General features: G+C 53.5%; 4 protein-coding genes across 4 annotated transcripts; 2 read left to right on the top strand and 2 right to left on the bottom strand.

The window, feature by feature from the left end:
- Positions 1-1,092: 1,092 nt before the first annotated feature.
- On the top strand, positions 1,093-2,691 carry ETH_00028845 (ribosomal protein S16, putative; the record flags this gene model as incomplete). Its single annotated transcript, XM_013374211.1, has 4 exons — positions 1,093-1,158; positions 1,408-1,488; positions 2,125-2,361; positions 2,581-2,691. The coding sequence occupies 4 exons, from the start codon at positions 1,093-1,095 to the stop codon at positions 2,689-2,691; spliced, it is 495 nt and encodes a 164-aa protein (XP_013229665.1).
- A 463-nt stretch (positions 2,692-3,154) lies between these two features.
- ETH_00028850 (uncharacterized protein) lies at positions 3,155-7,626 on the bottom strand (the record flags this gene model as incomplete). Its single annotated transcript, XM_013374212.1, has 5 exons — positions 3,155-3,899; positions 4,213-4,484; positions 4,575-5,339; positions 5,745-6,057; positions 6,290-7,626. The coding sequence occupies 5 exons, from the start codon at positions 7,624-7,626 to the stop codon at positions 3,155-3,157; spliced, it is 3,432 nt and encodes a 1,143-aa protein (XP_013229666.1).
- A 2,343-nt stretch (positions 7,627-9,969) lies between these two features.
- ETH_00028855 (uncharacterized protein) lies at positions 9,970-11,511 on the bottom strand (the record flags this gene model as incomplete). The annotated part of the gene is made up of 1 exon (XM_013374213.1): positions 9,970-11,511. One exon carries the CDS (start codon positions 11,509-11,511, stop codon positions 9,970-9,972), a length of 1,542 nt encoding a protein of 513 aa, XP_013229667.1.
- A 5,024-nt stretch (positions 11,512-16,535) lies between these two features.
- On the top strand, positions 16,536-24,141 carry ETH_00028860 (DNA replication licensing factor, putative; the record flags this gene model as incomplete). Its single annotated transcript, XM_013374214.1, has 20 exons — positions 16,536-16,691; positions 16,914-17,046; positions 17,263-17,425; positions 17,625-17,744; positions 17,943-18,105; positions 18,292-18,449; positions 18,692-18,799; positions 19,020-19,191; positions 19,483-19,590; positions 19,828-19,855; positions 20,219-20,360; positions 20,545-20,603; positions 20,755-20,861; positions 21,350-21,637; positions 21,892-22,021; positions 22,212-22,334; positions 22,566-22,638; positions 22,873-23,148; positions 23,468-23,576; positions 23,866-24,141. 20 exons carry the CDS (start codon positions 16,536-16,538, stop codon positions 24,139-24,141), a joined length of 2,892 nt encoding a protein of 963 aa, XP_013229668.1.
- Between the last annotated feature and the right edge of the window lie 801 nt (positions 24,142-24,942).

The raw sequence follows: 24,942 nt of genomic DNA on the forward strand, positions 1-24,942 counted from the left end.
CTCTGCACAGCTGCGGCGAGCTACTCCTCTTGCTGCTGCTGCTGGTGTTCTTGCCGCCGCTGCTGCTTCGCTGCTGTCCCTGCGGCCCTGTCTCGGTAGCTGTCTGATGGCCCGATCATGGAGAAGACCACCCAAGTGCTTCAGCTTGCGCAGCTAGTTATGCAAGTGACTAAAAACAATTCTTAGAGGTGGTGGTGCAGGGGTTTGCACGCCTGCCTCTAGTGCTGCTCCTCCCGTCGCCGCTGTCGCTGCTCCTGTTGTCGCTGCTACTGCCGTACAACAGTCGCTGCCCAATGATGTCAAAGCAGTTAAGCCTTAAAAACGTCAGGGGGAAAGCGTGTGGAGTGGCGCTTCGGCTCTCGTACTGCCGCTGTTGCTGCTGCTACTGCAGCTACAGAGCAAATAGCAGCAGCAGCAGCTCCAGCTGGCTAAAAGGGGTTACGGCGACCCTAAGTCTGTATACTTTCATGTTATCTTTGTAATTTTGTGTTCTAGCGGCCATCGTGCCTCTTCGCTGCGTCAACCTAGACTGAGGCCCCATACCTCTAGGCATGCTCCTGCTCCAGCTGCTGCTGCTGCTATTGTAACAGCTGTTGTTCTAACCATTTACAAGCATTTCATTGTTTACACATTCATTTTTTGTGAGTGAAGGGTCGACCGCAAACCGGGACTGCTACGGCAACGCTTCCAGCAGCAACTCCAGCAGCAGCAGTAACATTACGACTTACACAGCAGCTGTAGCTGCTGTTACAACAGCTGCAGCAACAGCTAATTGTGGAACTTGAAAGAGGCATTGCTAGAAACGCTCCGCGTAACGCACGCAGCAGCATTATTGGCAACATTTGCAGGGGGACCTGAACGAGAAGCAGCACTCCGAGCAGATGCTGCTGTTGCTGCTGCGGTTATGTTGAGCAAAGCATCCCCAAGTATCAGCAAGCCAGGCAGCTGCAGCAGCAGCAACAACGGAAACGATAGCAGCAGGCGCCGGAGCTGTATGCACTGGTAGCAGCGACAGTACACACAGCAGCAACACAGGCAGCAGCAATAGCAACACGCTCTCACGCAGCAGCAAGGCAAGCATAAGCAAAGAATATGGTGCGCAGAATGTTTCTACCCTTTTACTCGAAGGACCGCGGACCCCCACGAATCCGCATGCAGGTGCTATCTCGATCCTGTTGCTGTTGCTTTTGTTGCTATTCTTTCTGCTGCTGGCAACTTGCCGTTTCCGCCGTTGCCGACCTAGAGCTGCCTGTGCGGCTTCGTCTTCATGACGTTCATTCTTCGTTTGTGTGGCCTGTGCTGTTGCTGCTGCTGCCACTACAGGTGATTCGTTGCAGCCTGCTTGCCGCTTTTGCCGTGAGTAGTGTCGATAGTGCTGCCGTAGGTTGTTTGCGGCCGCTACTGCAGGTAATGGGCACAAAGGGAAGGCGCTTCTACAAGATCGTGGCGGCTAATCAGAGGGATCCGCGAGATGGGAAGCATATGGAGGTACCCCTGCCGTTGCTATCTCTGTAGCTGCCGTTGCTGCTGCTCCTTTTCCACAGTCTGTTGCTGCCGCTCCTGCCCCTTTTCGATATTCTATTGCCGCTGCTGCTGCCTCATTTGTTGAAGTCCTAGCACGCGTTGGTGCTCACATATCTTCCGTTCACGGGGGACATTGCCACACGCAGAGCCGCCAGCGGCAGCAGCAGCTGCTGGTACAGTGGAAAATTCAAAAGCAAAAGTAGCTGCTGCTGCATCTGCCTTCGGATTTTTAGTTGTTTTATCTTTTGCTAGTTCGACTTTGCCTCAGTTGGCCGGCTGTTGATGCTACATGCCATACGTATCCTAAGTGGCTACTTTGGCCGCTTCGTCTTCTGCGTTTGTGTTTGCCTTCTCATTTTGTCCAGAGCCTTCTGTTCTTTTCCACGTTGTTTGCTTCTCGTTTTCTTTGCCTATTTCCTTCCCTCGGCTGGCTTTACTGCGCATCTCATGGCGCCAATCTGATTCGTGATTCGTTTGCAGCTCTTCGTTTCGACTGTGCAAGTGCCGGCTTTTCACGCTTTTTAATGTTTTGTTGACTTTTCTGTTCAAACGAGTACACTTGGCCAAACAGCTCATTTACTAGTGATTGCATGTTCTCAGGTCCTAGGCAGCTACGTGCCCATTCCCGGCTCCTCCGCGTCCTCAGTCGCTGAGCTGCGCCTTCGCTTCTCGCGGGTCAAGTTTTGGTTGGCAGCAAATGCCTCAATGTCTTTGTCTATATCTCGGTTGCTCGGCAGCGCTGGCCTCATTCCCCTCCCCCCTCCCCTCTTTGGCTGGAGGTGCAGGGGCAGGTACCATGAGCTGCTGCAGCAGCAGCAGCAACAACACCTGCTCAGAGTCAGCCCAAATACCATCACCTAACGGCTTGCTATTGCTGTGGTTGTTGTTCGTTCGCTTATGTCTTGTGCACAATGTTTAGAGTGCCGAGGTGTGGGGACAGGGTATGACGCTTCTTGCATCTACCCAGTTCGCTGAATTCACTTGCTGTTACTGCTGCTGCCGTTGCTGCTGCATTTGCAATTGCACTAGCTGTTCTTCTTGCTGTTGCTGCTGCAGGAGAGCGAGCTGCGGAATTTCTTTAAGTTGCCGAGCCCAATCAGCACGCAACTGGTGGAAAGAGAAACTGAAAAACCCAAAAAAGAAGACGTTCGAAAAATTGTTCGATAAAACCTGCAGCAGCAACAAGTGCTACTGCTGCTGCTGCAGTGGTTCGAACCGTTTGCTGCGGCGATTACAGCAGCAGTCTAAACTGCAGACACTTCATTTTGTTTTTGACCGCAATTCGCAACCGCTGTTTATTTCATTTTTGGCCTGAAGCGACTCTGCCTGCTGCCATTGCTGCTGTAGTGATGTCGCTATTGTGCCGTTGGCCCCGTGCTGCGTGTTCTACTAAGAAGCAATAGACGGACAGCCCAGTCCGCGAATTGAACATTTTCTTCAGCAGCACCTCAATACAACTATCCGCACATAATCGCGGCCGCTGTGGCAGCAGCAGTGGCTGCAGCAGCAAAAACAGCGGAGCCGCAACCGAACAGCAGAGGCAGCAAAACCCGAGCAACCAAGCCGTTGATGGATATTTGTTCAGATAATGTCGCTCCTACTGCCGTGGTTGCTGTGATAGATAGCGGTCTTATTGCTGCTGCTGCTGCTGAGCCGCGGAGCCACTAGACTTCCTGCTGCGTCGACTGTCTGCTGCTGCTGCCATGGAAGCTGCTGCCGCTGAAGCGGATATTTCCTCGTCTCTTGCGACGTCAGACACATTAAAAGCAAATGTAACTCTTCTGCCGCTGCGCGTTATCTGGACTGAGCCTTCTACCTGCTCTTGTTGCTGCTGCTGGCGCAATTCTCTCTCGTGCCGTTGCTGAGTGCTAAGTCCCAGCTGCCGTCGCTCAGTCAAAGCTTCTTCTGCCTCTGCTCTTGGGGGGGCATACAAGGGACTTTCTCTACTGCTAGCAGATGCAAGTGCTTCCTGTTGCTGTTGCCGGCGGGTGGCGAAGGCTTCGTAGCTTTGCTCTGCTTGTCTTTGAAGCAGCAGCTGCTCCTGCGCTTCAAGATGTAGTGGGTGACGCTGCAGCTGTAGCAGGAGTTGCTGTTGTTGCTCATACAGCCTTTCTGCAGTACTTTGTGATATATCTAATCCTACGGCTGCAGTCGAGGAACCCCTGTGCTCCTCACCCAACAACAATGCTGCTAGGCCAGGAGACGCTGGAAAGTGTGAAGCGGAGGAAGAGCTGCCTGGGCTGCCACCCGCGGTAAAATGCCATCCCTCTTCTGCTGCTGCTGGAGTTGCTGCATCTGCGGCAGTCGCTGCTGCAGAGCTACCAGAGACACCGGGGTCGGAGGCACCCCACAAAAGCTCATTGCCAACATCAGGCCTGCATGCAACACTTGAGACGAATTAGCGTGCAGGCTGTAATTCCTGTGCTAAAGCTAGGCAAGCTACAGCTAGGCAGCTGCAGGTAAAAACCAGCAACTAGGCTGCAGCATCTGTTGCTGCACAGATGCGGCGGTGCCGGGACAGCAACAGCAGCAGCGGCAGTACTAGTAGCGACTAAGACTCACACGAGCAGCCATATGAGCATTGGCATGCAAAAAAATTGGCATGAAGCAGCAGCAGCAGCAGCAGCAGGAAATGCTGCAACAAGATGAATATAGGCAGCAACAATGTGTGACGTGGGGTCCCCTTACAGTGGCTGCAAGCTCGTGAAGGCTCGCGGAGAAAAGGCACTAGCGCTGCTGCATTCTTCTGCTGCTGGGGGGACTAGTTGCTGGTGCTGCTGAGCTCCTGCTGCTGGTGCTGATGCAGAAGTCGCCGCCGCTACTGCTTGTTCGCTTATAGGCCTGCGTTTCCCACGGTGCCCTCGAGTGCCGCGGCGGCCACTACCAGCAGCAGCACCAGCAGCTCCGCCAGCCCCCACCCCGTGTTTCTCGAGGCTTTCTTGTTGGACAGAGGGACCCATCTGCAGCAGCAGAACCGGCTCCGAGTGAAGTCTGTCAAGTGCTTTACTAGGTTTTAGGGTTTAGAATTTAGGTATAAGGGCTCCTCTCACATGCCTTTTCTTCAGCCGTCGACTGCTCAGGAAAGACTCAAGGGTTCGCAGCAGATGCTCTGTAGATGACACGCCACTGCTGTTGCTGCTGCTGCCGCTGCTGCTTCCGCTTCTGCTGCTGCTGCTGCTACTGCTACTACTGCTGCTGCTGCTGCTGCTACTGCTGCTACTGCTGCCGCTACAACTGCTGCAACTGCTGCTGCTGCTACTGCTACTGCTACCGCTATACGTGCTGCCACGGCTTCTGCCGCTGCTGCCACTGCTGAGCTGCCTGATGGTGTCGTCGAACTCTCGCCTCATCGAGTTAAGAGGATCCTCAAGTAGCATTAGGGGATCCCCAGGCTGCTCCGTGGGGTCCCGCGAGGGCCCCAAAGTATCCATCTGCATCTTCTGTGTTTGCTGTGTCTCCCTTCCTGCATCTTTCCCTATATCAGAGGAAGGACCCTCGAATCGCACTGCATGCTGCTGCTGTGCTGCGTGAACGCCGCAGCTCAGCCCAAAACCAGCAGCAGCAGCAACAGGAATGGTGCGGGCAGCAGCAGCAGAGCCAGTAGGAGGAGCAGTTGGTGCAGCAGGGAAGGCTGAAGACGCGAAAGCCCCTTGGGAAGAACTTTGGCAGCTGCTCGCAGCAGTAGCTGCTGCTGCTGCTACTGAAGGAGTGGGAAATATGGCCTCTGGATAGTTCGAGGGGCCCTGGGCTGTCTCGGCACCTCTGCACGCTGTATATACCCACTCAAGGGCCCTGCACACTTCAGCAGCCGCCGCCTAAAGCCAGTACAGCAGCAGCACAACCAGCACCAGCAGCGGAGAACACAGCCAACATAACGAAGAAACAAGCTAGCAGCAGCAGCCACCCAAGTTACGACATCAGCAGCAGTGGCAACAATAGTGTTAGTAGAAGCACAAGTAGCAGCAATTAAGAGTCAAAGCACAGGGAAGCCGCAGCAGCGACTCTTGGTTCTACCTGCTGCTTTTGCTGCGGCAAATGGACAGCAGCAAAAGAAATAGCAGCAGCAGCAACACAAGAAACAGCACCAGCTGCAACAGCACGAGTTGAAGCAGTTATCAGTAACAGCTTAGGTAAGCCGCAGTGGCGACATTTTGTTCTTCCCGTTGCTCTTGCTGCGGCATATCGATAGCAGCTCAAGAAGTGGCAGCAGCAGCACTCACAACAAGGCTCCCGCTGCGCGTGGGGTCTCTGGAAAGCAGCATCACGATTTCGTCCATTTCAAGACTCCTCTCTGCTGCAGTTTGATCTCTACGCTCATCCCCGCCGCGGCTGTGGCTGCTGCTGCTGCTGCTTGGGGTGAAAGTTGTCCCATGGGTCTCCGCACCTAGCTGCTGTTGCTGCGGCAGCGGCTGCTGCTGCTGGCTGCTCGCAGCTGAGGAGAGTCTGCCTTGTAGAAGCGGTGCAAATATAATTTTTAGATAAACGTCAAATAGAGACTCGACAGACGCAGACAAAAGCAAGGCAAAATGGAACCTGGCAGCAGCAGCAGCATCAGCAGCAGCACCAGCTACAGCAGTATCAAACAGAGTGGAAGTCAGCGCAAGCCAAGTCTGGTGAGCCGTCAAATAGACCAGCAAAGAGTTGGACGAAAGCAGGAGTAGCAACAGTAGCAGCAGCAGTAGCAGGAACAGCGCCTGCGTGAGCTGACGCTCCAGCAGCATCAGGAGCAGCAGCAGCAGCCATAACTGCGTTGGCAGGTACCTACTGAAATGCCTCTGGATTTGTATGGTCTTTCCACCACTGGTTCAGACAGCCCGTCAGCAGCAGCAGCCGCAGGCACTTCAGCTGCTTTTCCATAACCAAGTCCCTAGTCTCCTCCTGCTGTCGCTGCTGCTGCTGCTGTTCTTGGTGCATTGCCTGCTCTGGCAGGCAGGTGGAACTGCTGCGGATGCCTTGACGGAACGCTTCTGCAGCAGCAATAGCTGCAGCAGTAGTTGCTTCTGCGGTTGCTGTGCTGCTGCCGCCACTTCTTGAGGTATCCCCTGGTGCCTGGTGTCTGTAGGCCTGAGCCACCAGGTCTGCTGCTGCTGCTGTGCCCGCCGCAGCAGCCAAAGCTTCGGCTTGCATGCTCACGTGACTGCTGCTGGAGGCTGTGTCTGCTGCTGCTGGCGCCCGATTATCAGGAAAGGGGCCCTCCAACTCGAGAGCCAGGTCAACAGCAGCAGCCACAGCATCAATGTCTTCACTTCTAATGCGGCGGTAGGCGATGCTGCTGCGGCTGCTTTGAGCAGTCTCCCGCTGCCACATAGCTTCGATTGAGGCTCTCAACTGCTGCCTGCGAGATAGCAGGGAAGCTGTGGTTGGGTCCTGCTGCGGTGCGAATGAAGATGTCGTGGGTGTAGCTGCTGGTGCTGTTCTTGCTGATGCTTTTTGTGTAGCTATTGTTGCCGCTGCTGCTCCTCGCGAGCTTGCTGATGCCTCAGCTGGAATTGATGATTGAGGACCTGCTGCGAAAAGAACTTCACGGCTTTCCTCTTTCTGTTGTACAGGGGATTGTGAAGCCGCACCTTTAGGCAAGCCCTGCTGTGGCAGCGCAGCAGCAGTATGTACAGTGGCAGCGGCAAAAGGAGAGGCAACATAAACTCCAGGAGCAGAGCCTAGAGAAGAGCCTTCAGAAGCAATATTAGTCCCCGGAGAAGCTGAAGTAGTGAAACCCGAAGCAGAAGCACGCACAAGAACAGCGGCAGGATCAAGTGCAGCAACGGGAGGAAGTGCAGCAACGCCAGTAGCCCCTTCCTGTTGCCCGCCGCCAAGCTGCATCCACTGTGACGTTGCCGCAACCGAAGTTCCCATCAAAACGCTTCGGTGCTTCTCCGCAGCTACAATTTCTGTTCTCCCTGCAGCTTCTTCCCCAACGACTGCACCAATAGCAGCAGCACTGGCAGCTGGTGGCGGCTGTGCGGCTGCCGCTGTTGCTTCTGTCGTAGGCACTGCTGCTGCAACCTCGGATGCCGAAGCAGTCTGAGGCGGTTCTTCTGTGCATCTCAAAGAAGGCACCTGAGTACCACCTGTTGCTGCTGGCTGCTGTCCACTCTGCGTCATGCTGAGGGCCCTTCGGGAGGTTCGAGATGCGGCGTGGGAGCCCGTCGCAGGTGAGGGCCCCCAGGTTTGCCCGCACCGCTGTGAGGCTTCAAGATGATTGAGATATTTTAGTGCAAACGCTGGAGAAGATAAGGGAGAAGAGAAGATTGCTGACGCTGCTGGTGATACTCGCGTTGCTGGCGCTGCTTGGGGCCACTGATGTTGCACTGCCGTTTTGGGACTTTTCTGCTTCTGCTGATGCTGCTGCAGCGGAGTTCAAGTTCGGACAACTTCGTCCCAGGAGATGCTGGTGATTACCCAGACGGGAAAGCCTAATGTAAAGCCCGTAAGCCCCAAATTGTGGAGCCAAGTAAGACATGTTCCCTATTTTGAAATAGCAAGTGTGATGGTCATGTACCTGAAGCAGCAGACAAGCCTTTGTGTCCGCAGAAGAAAGCAAAGTCTTTTGACCTATTCGCCTTGAATATTATGCCTTCTGACACAGAGGGGGCTCGGCGACCTCGAGACGGAGCCCTTGCTGCCGCCTAAACCCTCTTAAAATACAACTGCCTCTGTTTTTCATGCGGTTATCGTAATATTTCGCAAAAACATGGAATACAACAGAACTAACTGAGCGACCCGATACTGTCGCCCGCGTCGGAGGCCAGTACTGCAGCTACCGTAAAGCCGCAACACTGGGATGTGTTAAGTAAACACAGTAGGGACTAAAAAAAGGCATTAATTTCAATCCATTTTGACTGGCTGCAAGTACAGCCCACGCGAGTACACGGAAGCCACACGGACCAGCTAGAGGCCAACGGCCTGGCCACGAGCGCCTTTACTTCCCGCTACTCCATATATGGGTTAGTTCACATCATATTTTGTCTTAATATATATTATTCAACCAAAATTTCGGTAATGTGGTTAGCGAATTGTGAAAGAAGGCTCGTTAACGTGCGCGACTCCCAACTGTAGTGACCTCGGTGTCGCATTCCAGGTGACCTCGCGGTGGCGAAGGGCATTCCCCTTCAAATAGATTTTCTGAAGCTTATCTTATATAAACTTTGAAGCATCAGTTTAACTGAATATAATCAACACTATACTACCTCTTTATGCCAGAGAAGGCACAACCACGAGGAAACGGACGGCTTTCTAAAGGCTCCCAAGGGAATACCCACTGTCTCTTCCCCCCTGCGTCGCTCTGTCCCTGACTTTCTTCGCATTTCTACTTTCCTACTCACTACAAACTTGACTTCACTTCTACAGTGTCTTTTAGAAGCCGCGTAAGCAGTCCTTCGCAGGCCCCTTCGTCCGTCCACAGCACGGATAGCTTGCCGCTTTAGTTCAATGCCGATCACGCAGAGCACACAGAAGGCTTGTCAGTTCGGCATTTCGCCTTCAACATAAGCATAATCTGTTGGGTGACCCGCCTGTACGTTCCGGGAATCTAAAGTTGCACAAGAGTTCGCTGCACAGACTCTCCTGCAGCAATGTAAGCAGCCACTGGACAAATTGACACGTGGCAAAGCCTCTACCCTCAGCATGAAGAATCACAAAAAATCCCCCATAATCTGCATCTCTCGTTGAAGAGCTAGTCTTCCGGGAACGAAAGATATCTGTGTGAACTTGTGAAGGATTGCCATTCACAGATGGACCGATTCATTTAACTATTGCTCAGGCAGTATCCGTCTAAAACGGAGTCCAACAAGAACAAAAAACAAGATAAGCTGCCAATATGAATTCAGCAGCTTGCAATGGCTCGAACCAGTATAATATGGGACAACTGGCGCCAGTCACACACCTTGGAGGCCCTTGCTGTTGCTGTCCTGTAGTAACTGTGTTGGTTGGTCAAACTCCGTTGCTCCACCCCATTGATGCTGCATGGGCACAAAAGCGACTGGGAGCCGGGGAAGGGGAAAGTCAAGCAAAAGCGAGCCCAGTGTGCTGGATTCCACAACAGCTGCAGCCAACGTTCGGCGTCTTTGCACGGCACACAAATGACTGCACCTGCGCTTGTATCTCCGGCCCCGCGTAAACGGCAAATGCGGCATGAATTTACGCAGCGGCGCGCTTTAAAAAGCTGGTTTCCCAAACACAGGCAAGCGCTGCAAGGTAAAGATAAAACGATGCCACATGCTTTCGTATTTGGTCGCCGACTGCGCCATCTTGCCCCGTAATCACAACAGCTCACCATTTGCGTCTGAGTCTCCTGCAATGTTACTTTCGACAAAAAAAGAGTTCTCTTCTGCCGCCCTCCGCCTTGCCTGTTCACGAACACGCCCAAATGCCCAAATCCCGTGTTCTTCATCATGTTCACGTTTGTTCATGAAAGACGACAGCGGTAGCCCGGCAACCCTGACCCGCTTATTGCCAGAGGTCTGAAAATTCCTTTATAACTTCATCCGCGGTTATACGTTTTTCCCGCTTAACCTGCAGCAACCTAGTGAGCAGCTCTTGCCACCGCTCTGGCACGTGCGACTTCGCCATCTCCGGGACGAGCACAGCACTTGATATATCTCTTTGTAGCAGCTCAGTGAAATGAATATACAGACGGTCCATGCTATGCGCGGGTGCTGACAAACCGTACGGCAGATCCCCCGTAAACAGTTCATAAAGAAGAGCACCCAGAGACCACAGATCACTCCTCGCCTCCGGCACCACTGGCGTTGCCGTTTCTATGCCCTTCCTGATGTTCATGAAAAGCTCTGGCTCAGTAAAAGCCAGCGTGGCGCCGACAAATTTGCCTGCTTCCGTCCCCGCAACATTAATGGAGGCGAAATCACCCAATAGGAACGACCCGTCGGCCCGCATGAAGCAGCTGCTCAACTTCAAGTCGTTATGGCAGGCGCCGATTTCCTGCAGGTGCAACACCTGCAGGAGCAAGCGCTGTGCAATGTAGATCTTCGCGTCCAGCGGCAGCAACGGACTATGCTCTAGAAGGGTCTCGAGGTCCCCGTAGAAGAGCTCCGTCAGCTGCACTTTGTTTGAAACAACCAAACCCTCAGCGTACAGATCCGCCGGCATATCTTCGAGTTCCGCTGTCGCCAGCGGCACTGCAATTCCTCTGTGGGAGGCGCCCTTAGCTGCGGGAGTCTTGTCCAGGGCTGTGCGTATACCCTCCTCTTCAGCCAAAAGCAATTCAGAAAGCGCCTCCGTCAGGCGTTCCTCTGTGGACTCCCCTTCCTCGTTTGAGTCTTCGTCTTCTTCGTCTTCTGACGTTAACCTGCTTGCTTGATCTTCTTGGTTCGCTCCAAAGGGTACCCGCAGCGCGAAGAAGCGCTGGCTTTCCTTGTCTTTGACTTCCAGGATCAACGAGAACAGCCCCTCGCCCAGAAACCGGGTCACTTCATACTCAGTCCCGAACGTCTGCGTCACAGATTCGTCAAAAGGTGCAACTTCTTCAAGGCGCACAGTCTGGCCAACAATTTTCCTCGAGAAACCGCCAGACAAATGGTACGCGAGCATTTCCAGCGCCTCGCGGGCGTTCTCAGAGGCGGGGGGGCCGCTGACTTCCTGTGCCTTCTTCAACTCCAGCGCCGACAACGCCTGAGCCAAATACTGCTTCCCCCGTGCAGCATCGGGCGGCAGCCGCCGCTCATCATCCACCCTCCGCAGCACGGGGCGGCCCTGCTGCGCAGCACTTGAATGTTGACCCGGCCTGACGGCCCCAGCAAGGGGGCCGGGCTCCCCATGCTGCAGCTGGCGACTCACGCCGAAAATGCTGAAGGCCAAACCCAAGCTCGAGAGCACCATGAAAAGCAGCGCGCCGCTGTACCTGCGGCGCCCCTGCTGGCGGTGCAGCCGCCCACCCTGAGGCAAGTCTGCCAGCAAAAACGGAGGATCCAACAGTTTGAAGTCTCTTGGAATGCTCGACGGCGGCGGCGCACTCAGGGACGTGGGATCCATCTTCAGCACTGCAGTGGAGAGGCGGGGCCAACAAGAGGACGCCTGAAAACGGCAGCAAAATTGGAGGGAGCACGTGAATTGAATGCCGCGGAAGCAGCCAGACTGGACCAAAATGGGAGGCTTCGGGAGTCGCTATGTTCACAACAAAGATGCCGACAAACGCACTATGCACGCACCACAAAAAACAAACAAAAAAGCTGCCACCCCCAGCTTCCTCCTCGCCAGCCTCTTTACTTCTACTCCCCCTCCGCTCTGTGCATGCAAGTCTGCTAATTTGCAGCCGCGAGCATGCTTCACGAGCAACTCAGTAGCCGCGGGACTCAATCCACGCAAAAAAAAAAACGACAAAACGACTAAGGTGGATTCCACGACTTGTTTCACCGCTGTGTGAGGCGGGAATCTGATTCTGTGCAAACATTAAGCAATGCCTAGGAGCCGAAGCTTCCACAGCTTTCAGACGCCCATAAGGCACCGAGGGCTTCCGCTTAAATCCGCAGGGACAGGCCTTGTTGGCTGGGCGTCTCCAGCTGGGAACAGGCTAAGACCTCGCTATGGAGGCAATTTGCTTTTGAAGTATTTGGAGCGATAAATCCAATGCATAAGCGAGAAATCAACCGCACGAAGTGCTAAGACGTCTTGAGACACAGAGGGCGCACAGCGCCGTGGATGCGCGTCAACCGTCGCTAAAGTCGGATGCGTGCCTTCCTTACATAAATTCAAATGAATTCGCCCTCGTTTTGCTCTTAGCCGCAAATTAAAAGCAATAAAATGAAGCTGATTGTCACCTCCTGCTCGAACTGTGGAGTGGTTCTGGACCACGCGCCGGGAAAGCGGGTACCTGTTCCCGCACGGCAGCCCCCTTCAGGCCTCAGCAACGCACACAGCATGGGCGGGCGCAAGACGGTTTCTAACAGTATTTCTTCTGAAAGATATTTGCAGATCGAGCGAAATCCAAACATCCTAGACATTTCAACCTACTTGCCTTTTTTTCTTTCGCCACCGTTCGTCAGATCCTGCGCAGCCCTCGGCACAGCCCCCACCCCACAAAAAATTGCTCTCTGGGACCCTCTGAAGCGGCCTCGAAAGCCAACCAAGGAAACATTGACGATATTTAGTTAATACTTTGTAAGATCGGGTAATGAATAGCGAGCCAGGCAAAGCGTGCTGCAAGGGCGAAACGCGGGCCGGTGAGCGCCCGCAGAAAGCAGCATCGACAGGAGCGGGGCATTTATGCTTGTGCATGTGTTGTATAGTGCAAGGACATAGCCAGAGCTTCACTTCCTGAAGAAAATGGCACTACTACACCGTAACCAGCCTATACTACCTGATGCCCTGGGAAGCTCTGCTTTGGCTTTTTTGTGCTGGCAGCGTCGCCCACCGTAAATTGCCGCAGTAAAGCGTCTGTACTTCATTATGCACCGGAAACTAAGCCTTTCCTAGGTATATGTTGAGTAGTTAAGGTCTCTTCCGGCAATGTCGGGGCGAAGTGGTCCCTTAGGAACGTATCTATGCGGGGAGTTCCATAAGCTCGCCTCTAGGCAGTTGTGCGGCGCTTCGATGCTGCTTCAAGAAACGGAATAATGCGGCTTAAACACAGGCAGCAATTGAAGGTTTTGCATTAAGTAGAAAATGCAGATTTATAGCACTTGCTAAGTCGATGAGAGAGGTTCCTTTCCATTCGAGAATGCAAAATGCTTCCGGCTATCTTAGTTTGGTGTAATTTCCGTTCAAGAGGGCAGAATGATTCTTATTAGTTTAGGGCTTCTCAACATAGCAGAGCATCTTGAATTCACTCGACGCAAGTGGAGGTGGTTCTCAAGTCTGTGAGATTGATGTGTCTGGGACAGGCCATATAAACGCATGCGCCTGCGCAGCAGAAATAATATGTGGGTTACAGCACGAGCCAGATGCTGCAAAGAGAGAAACTGATGTGCATCTATGGAGAATGGGTGTTCTTGTATTTTTCGAATCGCATGCACAGGGTAGTTCAGGCTTCAAATAAAGGCTATAGATCTTGAATAACTTGCTAGCCGCAACTTTCAGTTTTCCACGATAAGGCAGAAACCGCAAATATGAATATCCTGACACAACCCCAACAGTTGTCACGGATTTAAGTTGGCCTTTTGAGAAACAAACACAACTTATGTGCTTGTGCGTCTGGCCAGCATAGAATTCAGTGACTTGGGTTTTCTCCGCAATTCATGGGACTCCAAGATGCAGCAAAGCCCACAGGAAAAGCCCTAAACTACTTTTTTCTCCCTGAATGACTTCGTGTTGCCCTGAAGAACACGGCTTACGACAAAGACGAAAGTGAACTCATCAGCTGCAGCTCATTCCACTGGCAGTACTACTCCGCGCCAGGCCAGTCAAAGCCAGGTAAGAAATATTTCAGCAAAAAAATGTTCGAGGAAGAAAATATCACTTTACTATTTTTGAAGAGTGGCTGAAACATGCAGCAAGCTTTCTGCTGCTGTGCTGGTGAAAATGCATACCTCTATCTTTTTTTTCACACGCATACGAATATACTCATTTGTAACACTGTATTTCGATAAACGGGCATATATGAGCACACGAGGCTATACAATCTCATCCATAAACGGAGAATTGAGACAAAGTGTTGAGGTCGAGCTTCTTTCGCACAAGTGCTGCGGCAGCTGCAGCGCAGCACAACGCCTTTTCGCCGCTGTGACGGAGGGGATGAAGTTTAACTGAAATGCTTGCGATACAGAGATTTAAGGCACTTTTGTGGTTAATTAACAGCTCCACGGCCTCGTTTCACTCCAGGCTGCAGCCGCAGCTCCAAGAAAGTGGAATAAATCTGTGCGCAGAGAAAGCCTCCTTCGCCAGCAGCGAATGCGAGCATCCACTTGTCATGAATGAAACCAAAGGTACAAGAAACAGGAAATTTGCGCCTAGAGGCGACTGGCAGGCAACCAGAGCTTCCCGCTGCGGTGCAACTCGTGCTGCAGCGCCGAAGCAAAATTGTGTGAATGAAAGAACCAAATGGGAATTATGGTAAAACAGAGAAGCAAATGGATTTTGTGAAAATAGAGAAGCGAAATTGGGAGTAAGAAGCCGGAAACTGAGGGCTTGAGCATTCTGTGCAGTATGCATATAGCATTACATGCTCAATTTGAAATGGCTCGAAACCCGCGAAAGGATTTTCTGAACACCAGCGCATCATGCAGCTTTCTTACTCTGGCTGCTACAGAAAAAACTGGAACTTTTATTCTTTATTTCCAGAATGATGCTTATTTATTTTGCAAGCAACGCAGCTACGCATTGACTGGGTGGGGGAGTAGCTCAAGAAGAGCGCTTTCGGTAACTCCCCAGCAAGATTTTCAATATGGGATTTTAAGGATTTTCGCTAATCCGGGAAGCCTAAGGCATTTGACGCCATTCTGATTGCCCAAGATCTTGTGTAAATGACAGACAATTCCCTCTTCCTATGAAGGACAGTTTTGGGGAAAAGATAAGTGTTTCTGGCCGAGAGAGAGCTGCCCAGCTGTCTATTGCTGCGGCCCTGGCCCATGGTTTTCTTTTCTGCTGCTCCTCAGGGCTGCTGCACTTCTTTCGTGGTCCATTGGTCCATTTTATTCCCCAAAGCTTTCCTAAGCCCGGCTTTCTTGCCCCCAAGGGAGTCGCAAAAGCCATTCTTTTACATCTCTTTTGAGGCTCAAATCTAGCAGCAAAGAAATCCCCGGCGTCTTCTCATGGGGCAACTCTGGGGACAAGAAAGAGGCTTCGCATTTCCTCACCCATTTGCGGTCCATTACTGCTCTACAAGAAGCGCAACATGTGACTTTTGGCCCTTCTGTTCAGCCTTCCATTCTTTTCTTGCAAAGCGTTTATCAGTCACGCTCATAAAATGGTTTGGAGCTTCCTTAGTGCTGTTACTTCACGTTGCCCAGTCCTTGGGGCCCTCACTCCCCACGTATTTCAAGTTTTGAATGCCATAATATATATATAATACATACATATATATGTGTATATCTAGGGCCTCCTGAGACCACATACTACAACAACCCCACCCCTACACGGCAGTTTCAAAGTTTTGAAGTTGTGCTGCGCCGGATATGCGGTTAAGGCTTCTCCCAGGAGCTCCCCTAGGGTTTAGGCTTTGGGGTTTAGGGTGTAGGCCTGTTAGCTAACGTCGCGCACTCGGAGCCCTTAGCCTGCACTGCTCTAGGGCCACTTGGCCCTGCTGTACCTCGAAAATGGAACTTCTCAAGGACTCAGCAGCAACGTAAGCCGGTGTAAAACCCAGAAAACCTCCACCAGGGTGGATCTGGAGGTTTTTTTCTTCACCAAAATATGATCTGGCAGTTTTTCAATGCTCCCCTTGCTGCAGTTTGCGTTGGTTCGAGCCTCGCAGAACATCGAAGCGAGCCGTGCGCCCGAAACCCCAATGCCTAAACCCTCAGGTCTAAACCCTAGGTCCCAAAACTTAGGCCCTGAACCCTAAACCCTAAACTCTACTTCGGCGTCTAGGCACACATCCCACACGAGAAGCGTTGCCTGCTGGCCCCACGTTGAGCTAAACCCTAAACCCGAGCTCCAAACCCTAAACCCTGGGTGCCTAATCGGGACAAATGAGACGCAAATTTAGACCCATATGCTTGCAAGTATTCAGGACTTAGTGGGAAATTGCATTAGTTGGAAAAGTGCTCTGCCCTAAACCCTTGGGGGTGTAGGTGTTACTACCACCTAGCAACACCCTCGCAGCCGCCTGGTGGGTTGGGTTTCGGGTTAGGCATTCCAGGGCTTCGCTTATTTGCACAGGCGCACATCTTCTGCCGTGTTAATGAAAAATTAATTAATTTTTAATTATCTAGTTGCATCTAAAAGCTGAAAGACTGGAATTCAGGTGCTAGGCTCACTGCGCCTGAGCCCCTCCTTCTTCAGCCCGCGGGGCCCTACCCCTCCCCCCCTAACTTCTGTCTTTTGCGGCTGCTCCCCCCACAGCAGCAACAGCAGCAGCAGCAGCAGCAAAGGCAGCGGTAGCCGCAGCAGCAGCAGCAGCAATGGCGGCCAGCGCCACTGCCTCAGAGGGGCCCAGGGGCCCCTTCGCCACCCCTGAGGCCCCGGGGGCCCCCCAGCAGTCTATGGCGGGCCCCTCTGGCTTTGCCTCTACAGCCAACAACAATGCTTCGGGCAGAGATGACCCCGCCACAGTGCAGGTGCTCAAACCCTAAACCCTAAACCCTAAACCCTAGCTAGACCCTAGAGCGTGGACGCTAGCTCGCCGTGTCCTGGGCCTCGGATGCTCTCCAAAGATCAAGAGGAGGGGATATAATGCCGGTTCAGGGCTTTTAGTGCAGTGTTCATACTGCGGGGTGCAGGGTTTAGGGGTTAGGGCCTAAGGTTCAGGGTTTAGGGTTTAGGGTTTGGCGTGTCTTCAGGACAGGAACTTCGCCATATTCTTTGCCCATTTTTTGAGGGTTTTTAAAGGTCCAGATCCTTCAGCTGACGACCTGGAGCAAGGAGAAGCTGCAGAGGGGCTGCCGTCAGACATCACAGGCACGTTCAACAAGGGTTTAGGGTTTAGGGTTTAGCGTTTGGGGTTTAAGGTTCAGGTCTTAGGGTGAGGGTTTTGAGCATCAGGATATTAGGGTTAAGTTTCAAAGCAGTGGGTGTAGGGTTTGGAATTGAGGAAAAAGGGAGCTGGAGGTTATTCGATCTCGCGACGCGCGCAGCATCTAGGGTTTAGGGTTTAGGGTTTAGGGTTTAGGGTTCAGGGTTTGTACGCAGAGCACTGCTACCTGCGCCGGCTGGCAGCTTCTCTTCGCCTTCTCTCTTCTTGCAAAACCCTCAAAGTCCATTTAGCTGATGTAGAGAGTTGGGCCCCCCAGGGGGCCCCTGTTGACGACGCGGGCCTGAAGCTGGCTCACCACATCCGCAAGAACTACATTAGGTCCCCCTAAACCCTAAACCCTAAACCCTAAACCCTAAACCATAAGCCCTGAGCTGTAAGCCCTCGAGTGCGCAGAAGCAGACGGGAAGGGAAACGTTTTGCGTGCGGAAGCTGGACGCCGGGAAAAGCGCGTGCCCACTGGAGCGAAGGGTCTAGGGTTTAGGGTTTAGGGCTTAGGGTTTAGGGTTTGTGGCTGCAGGATTCAGCCGCTGCTGCAAGAGCGGGTGCAGCAAATGGCGGATGAAGTCGCGCAGCGCATTTCCTGCAACCCTGCCACGGTGTATCTGCAGCTCCACGACGTGCCGCGATACGTGCATAGGTAATCTAGGGTTTAGGGTTTAGGGTTTAGGGTTTAGGGTTTGGGGCTTATGTTGCGAGCCCAGCAGGGTTCGGTGCCTCGGCTTGCTGTCGAGGGTGCTGAGGGTTTTGCTGGGTGCCAGTGTTGCAGCCGCTGTGTGGAATGTTCCGGGCCTAGGGTTTAGGGTTCAGGGTTTAGGGTTTCGGGTTTGCGGCTCAGCATAAGCAGCATTCGCTGCAGCATGCTTGGCAGCATCTGCTGCATCAAGGGTTTAGTCACCCGCACTACAGATGTCCGCCCGGAGCTGCTGCACGGGGCTTTTCTGTGTGGGGACTGCGGCAACATAGAGGAGGGGGTGGCGCAGGCTTTCAAGTACACCCAGGTAAACCCTAAACCTTAAACCCTAAACCATAAACCCTAGGTGGGCGGCGCGGGCTGCAGGGCGCGGGCTGGGGTGGGCTCGATGCTTCCGGTTGCTGCAGGCGTTTACGCCGCTGCTGCAGCTTGCTGTGCGGCTCGGGGCCTAGGGTTTAGGGTTTAGGGTTTAGGGTTTAGGGTTTGCGTGCAGCCCGTGAAGTGCTCCAGCCCCCAGTGCCACAACAGCCTCGACTGGAGGCTGGTCACAGAACTTTCCAAATTCAGCGACTGGCAAAAGCTGCGGCTGCAGGAGCCCTCGGGGGAGATGCATGCAGCAGCAGTGCCGCGCTCCATAGACGTCATCGCCAGGTTTGCTGCTGCTGCTGCTGCTATTGCTGGTGTTGCTGCTGCTGCGAAGAGGAAGGGGAAGGGAGGCGCCGGGCTCTGCTGCTGCTGCTGGTGCTGCGGGTGGTGCTGCGGGGGCGGGACGGCGGCGGCGGAAGCGCTGCTGCAGCATGTCGTGCTGCAGCAGCTGCTGCGTGTGCTGCTGTTGCTGCTGCTGCTGTTGCATGTGTACTTGCGGCTGCTGCTACTGCTGCTGCTTCTGGCAGGCACTCGTTGGTTGATTGTGTTTACGCCGGCGACGTGGTGTTGATCACGGGGGCTTTAATTGCTGTGCCAGATATTCCAGCGCTTCTAAAGCCCGGAGAGCTGCCGCGGTAAATCCTAAACCCTAAACCCCAAACCCTAAACCCTAAACCCTAAGTTCTGGCCGCTAAAGCATGCACTGCCCGCGAGCAGTGAGTTTGTTCGTCTCTAACGCCCCTGCTGCTGCCGCTGCTGCTTCCGCCGCCGCTGCTGCTGCCGCTGCTGCTGCTTCCACTGCTGTTGTTGCTGCTGCTAATGCTGTTGCTGCTGTTGCTGCTGCTGCTGCTGCAGTTCGGTCTCGCGCCAGGCGCGGCAGCGCTCAGAAGCCCTGGGGGGCAGCGCGCTGCGAGGGCTTAAGGGTTTAGGAGTTAGGGAGTTGAACTTTAAAATTTGTCTTTTGGCAATTAACATTGAGTCTCTTTCTACGGCGCAGCAGGAGCAGGCCGTCGACGACGGCAGAGAAGTAAACCCTAAACCCTAAACCCTCGGAGGCTCTCGCCCGAACACGCGCCCTCCACACCCTACGTGCAGCTGCTGCTTCCCCGGGACCTGAAACCCAATTTTCTAAACCCTGAATTGCAAACCCTAAACCCTAAACCCTAGACCCTACTCAGCGAATCAGAGCCGAGCCTTCTTTTCTTAGCCTTTTGGTGTGCCCTTTGCCCAGCGCGGCTCCCCGCAAACGCTGTTCCCAAACCCTAGACGCTAAACCCTAAACCCTAAACCCTAGTGGTTTGCTGCGGCTGCGTCTCAGCTGTTTCAAGCCAGCGACTTTCTAAGCAGAGGAGCCTTCGAGTGGATTCGAGAAGTTGCGGAGCGCCCAGATTGCCTTTCTTACCTCGTTCGGAGCGTTGCGCCCAGAGTACAAGCTGCTGCTGCTGCTGCTGTTGCTGCTGCTGCTGCTGACTATGGCGTTGGTGGCGGTGGTGGTGCTGCGCAAGGTTGCGCCGGTGCTGCTGCTGCGGAGGGCCTGTCTGCTGCTGCTGCTGCCCTTGGCTGGTTGATGTAGCAGCAACACCTGCTGCAGCAGCGTCTGCTACAGCCGCGGCGGCTTCAGCAGCAGCTGCGACACGTGCTGCTGCCGCTTCGGTGCTTGCAGGTGTGGGGCTACGAAGACATCAAGAAGGGTTTGCTGCTGACCATTACAGGAGGAGTAACGAAGGAGACTGGCAGCTCAAGACTCAGGCAAGCTTTCTTTTAAAATCCTTAAAAAGGGTTTAGGTTAAATTAGTTTAAATTATTTACGTTTAGAGCCTTGGCTAGCCGCCCTCGATTAACAGCAGTCCCTTCGCCTCCCGCGGCACCAGTTGCTGCTGCCAGCCCGCAGGCGAAGCAACAGCAGCAGCAGCAGCAGCAACGACAACAACAGCAGCAGCGACAGCAGCAGTACTAGCAGCAGCAGCAGCAACAGCAGCAGAAGCGTTAGCATCAGCAGCAGCGTCAGCAGCAGCAGCAGCAGCAGCAGGAGTTTGGGGTTTGCTGCTGCAGAGGAGACCTGAACATGTGCATTGTGGGAGACCCTTCGACCAGCAAAAGCCAGCTGCTGACTTGGGTGGAGTCTTTTGCCCCTCGGGCGGTTTTTGCTTCCGGCAAGGGCTCCACAGCAGCGGGGCTCACCGCTGCAGTCGTCAGGTAAACCCTAAACCCTAAACCCTAGACCCTAGGCCCTGGGGCGGCCGGGCCACGAGCCGCCAGCAGGCGGGAGGTGAAGCCGACAGGCTCGCGGAGTTGCTCGCAGGCTTCGACAGACGAAGCCAGGGACAAGGGTTTATGGTTTAGGGTTTAGGGTTTAGGGCTAGGGTTTGCGTCGGCGCAGAGATCCGGACCAGGGAGACTACGTGTTGGAGGCAGGTGCCCTCATGTACGCCGACCAAGGTAGGAAACCCTAAACCCTAAACCCTCGCCTTGGCGCCAGCCATCGCCTTGGACTCACAGTGTGCCGAGGTCTCACAGCCTAGGGTTCAGGTTTAGGGCTCGGAAGTCCTGGTTTAGGGTTTAGGGTTTAGGGTTTAGGGTTTGTGTTTAGGGATTTGCTGCATCGACGAGTTCGACAAAATGGATGAAAAAGACAGAGTGGCGATTCACGAGGCGATGGAGCAGCAGACAATTTCCATAGCCAAGGCTGGCATTCAGGTTCCTGCAAACCCTAAACCCTAAACCCTAATCCCTAAACCTTAAACCCTAAACATTAGGGGTTCTCCGGTGACTGTGCGGTGGAACCAGCGTTCACACGCCCAGGCAATCAGCAGCTCTGCAAGCATCTTCCCTGGCTGCTTCCTCCTGCTGTTGCTTCCTGCTGCTTCCTGCTGCTGTTGCTTCCTGCTGCTGCTGCTGCTGCTTCCGTGGCTGCTGCTGCTGCTGCTAGCCGTGCTGGGCTGAAGTGGGGTCCTCCCTCATTGCGTTGAAATGCTACTGGGCATATGGGATCGTGTTGGGATCGTGTAAGGGCGACTGGGATCGTATGGGATCGTGTTTGGATCGTGTGGGGTTTCATTGGGATCGCTTTTGCTGGCTTCAGCCGCCGTGGGATCGTCTTCCAATTTTATGGGATCGCCTGGGATCGTGTGGGATAGTCCTGGGACCGTGTGGGGCCAACTGGGGATCGTGTGGGGTCGCTTTAGGACCGTGTGGGGCTGGCTGGGGATCGCCTGGGATCGTGTGGGATCGGCTGGGATCGGCTGGGATCGGCTGAGATCGTGTGGGATCGTGTGGGGTGGGCTCAGGCGACGCTGAATGCGCGGGCGAGCGTGCTGGCTGCATGCAACCCGCGCTTCGGGCGCTACGACCGCAGCAAAAGTTTTGCTGCTAATGTTCATATTCCTGCGCCGCTGCTGTCGCGATTTGATTTGCTTTTTACTTTAATTGACGAGGCCGACGAGGCCAGAGACAGCGCCATCTTCGACCACCTCGTAAACCCTAAACCCTAAACCCTAAACCCTAGCTGCGAAAGGCCCTTCAAGCACCGCGTCCGCATTCGCAACTGCAGCTGCCTGTACACCCGAGCAGCTGCCTGTATACCCGAGCAGCTGCCTGTATACCCCAGTAGCTGCCTGTACACCCCAGCAGCTGCCTGTACACCGCAGCAGCTGCCTGTACACCGCAGCGGGTGTACGTACACCTCAGCAGCAGCTGCCTGTACACTGCACGGCTGCTGCTGTCTCAGGCCGCTTACCACATGAGCCCTGAGGACGCCGCAGCAACAGCAACAGCAGCAGCAGCAGCAGATTCTCTAACTCAAGATGAGCTGCGTCTCTACGTCGAGTGCGCCCAAAAGCTCAAACCCATCATGACCGGTAAACCCTAAACCCTAAACCGCAAACCCTAAATCCGAGCCTCCCGCGTGGGCTTTTGTCCTTGCTGTGAACCTGCGTGACTTTTAGGGTGAGCAGCCCGCCGCTTACGGCCAGCCCTCAGGGTTTGGGGTCTAGGCTCCAGGGTTTAGGGTTTAGGGTCTAGGGTTTAGGGTTTAGGGTTTGTGCGTAGACGAGGGCAAGCGGCGGCTGATGGAGGCTTACGTGGCGCTGCGGCTGATGGACGCGCAGCCAGGGCTGCAGCACAACATGAGGATTACTGTTCGTCAGTTGGAGTCTCTCATTCGCTTATCGGGTCCGCCTGAACCCTAAACCCTAAACCCTAAGCCGTAGGCGCTGGCTCCAGTCCATGCAGACATGCTGCCTGTACACCCCAGCAGCTGCCTGTACACCCCAGATGGAATCCCAGCTGGCTATACACCGCAAGTGAAAGAAAGACAACAGAGATGGCTTGGCGGGTTTCCTGCTCCAAACCTCAAACCCTAAACCGTAAACCCTAAACCCTTGCTGGTGGGTGGCCTTGCAGAGGCGGTCGCTCGCCTTCACTTCAGCGACTTCGTCCGAGAAGAGCACGCGAAAGAAGCCGTCAACATATTCAGGTGCCAAACCCTAAGCGCTAAACCCTAACTCCCAAACCCTAAACCCTAGTTGGTGCACTGTGCTGCAGCGCGAGTGTTCAGTGCAAGTTTATGCTGCCAGTCGGAGCGGCCTATACACCCCAAGAAGAACATGCATGTATCCGTTTTCAGGTGTATCTTTGGGTTATTTACTTCTCTGAAGAAACTTTTGTGTATATTTTATTATATTTTTTTGCTTTCCAATTCTTTCTTTAGAGCTTCTCTCCACCGCATAATGCACACAGAAGACATCCGGCTGACTGAGCCAGCAGCAGCAGCAGCAGCAGAGAGCGACAAGCGGCAGGAAGGCGAAGGCGAGGACGGCGCTGCTGCTGCTGCTGCAGCAGGACCGCAGCAGGAAATGCACATTTCTCAAGATGATTACAGACGCATAGCTTCTCAAATAATAGATTACATTTCGCAAAAAGAAGCAGCAGCAGCAGCTGAAACCGACTCCTTCCAAGGAGTGTCTTCGCACGTGGTCATCGAATGGTCAGCTGCTGCTGCTGCTGCCTCTGCTGCTGCTGCTGCTGCTGCGCTCACAACGGACGTAATCGCGGGTGCAGTTTCGATCTCGTATTAATTGTGTTAGGGGCACTTGCTGCTGGTGCCCGGTGCAGCCGCTACACCTGCTGCTGCGGCATCTGCTGCTGCTGCTGCTGCCGCTGCACGTGCATTTGATCGGGTGTTGCTGTTGCATGCGTCGCTATTGCTGTGGCCGCATTCATTGCTGCTGCACCACACTTGCTGCTGCTGCACCTTTCGCTGCACCTGCTGCTGCACCTGCTGCTGCTGCTGCTGCTGCTTGCAGGTGGCTAGAAGATGTGCTGCAGCCTGATGACGCAGAAGTACTGGATGAATGGTACAGAAAGCTGCGGCTGATTGTGCAGCGGCTGATAGACCAAGACGGGTACTTGCTGGTGAGTGTCTTAATGGATTAATTGAAAAATAAATAGATAAATAAATAAATAAATAAACATAAATAAATACATAAATAATTTAATTTGCCAACCATCAACTAATCCTTTACCGGTTTGGGGGTGCAGCAAATGCCGGAAATGCTGCAAAGCGGCACTGCAGCAGCAGCAGCAGCCCTGATGGTAGCAGCATAAATTTGAAACAAAAAACTTCAAATTAAGAGAAAGAGAGACAAGCAGCAGCAGCAGCAGCAACAGCAGCAGCAGCAAAAGGGTCACTGTATGTGCGCAGGGCCAGCCAGTTCCTGGGGGCGGCGACGGCGAGCTGCTGCTGCGGGTGCACCCGAACGTCTGCGACATCAGCAGCAGCAGCAGCAGCAGCAGCGCAGTGCTGGCCTTCGGCTACAAGTCCTTTGGATTCCAGGAGGACACGGAGGCAGCAGCAGCAGGAGCAGCAGCAGCAGGAACAGCAGCAGCAGCAGATGACGGCGACCTCACTACGGAGGAATTCGAAAGGATTCAGCAGCTCATTGAGCAGGGGCCCCCCGATGCTGATCTTGATCAATAAACAATAAAAATAAAAAATAAAAAGCAGTAAATAATAATAAATAAAAGTATAATTAATAATAAATAACAAGTAACAATAGGCGGCGGGGGGCACCGGGGCTGAGCCCTTTCGCTGGCTTAGAAAGCCCCGGCAGCATGTGCAGCAGCTGTTGCTGCTGCTGCTGCTGCTGGAGTTTGTGTTGCTGCGCTGCGTACACAGCCTGCTGCTGCTTCCGCAGCAGCAGGCTGAGGTGTACGTACACCTCGTCGAGACGGGAACATTCGTTTCATTTATTTATTTTTCTCTGTTTATAAAAAGTTTAATTATTTGGCAGCAGCAGCAGCAGCCAGCAGCAAAAAGGAAAAGTACTTGATCGCAATTGCACTGGAGGCAGCAACAAAGAAGCAGCAAAAAAGAAGCACCAAGATAAGAGCAGCACGAAAGCTGCAGCGCGAGTGCAGCAGCAAGAAAGCAGCAGCAAGACAGAAGCAGCAGGAAGGCAGCAGCAACACAGCAGCAGCAACACAGCAGCAGCAGCAGCAACACAGCAGCAGCAGCAGCTTTCCTGTGGGGTTTAATGTGGGAATTTGGGAATCTTCTCAAGACTCATCTCCCCATCTAATTCGCAGGAAAGGAAACAATTTAAATAATTATTTCTGTTTATTTATTTTCAATTTCAATTTAAATTATTCTTACTTTCATTTTAATCCTTCCACTCCCGCTGTGGGCTAAACAGCTGCAGCAAAAAGCCCTCAGCGCGCTTACTAAAAGAATTTTCAAAAAATAAAAATACCTTTTAAACCAAAATTAATATTTAATTAA

The sequence above is a fragment of the Eimeria tenella genome, genomic scaffold, assembly GCF_000499545.2.
Source record: "Eimeria tenella Houghton genomic scaffold, Eth_scaff2, whole genome shotgun sequence".
In the NCBI taxonomy this organism is placed as follows: domain Eukaryota; phylum Apicomplexa; class Conoidasida; order Eucoccidiorida; family Eimeriidae; genus Eimeria; species Eimeria tenella.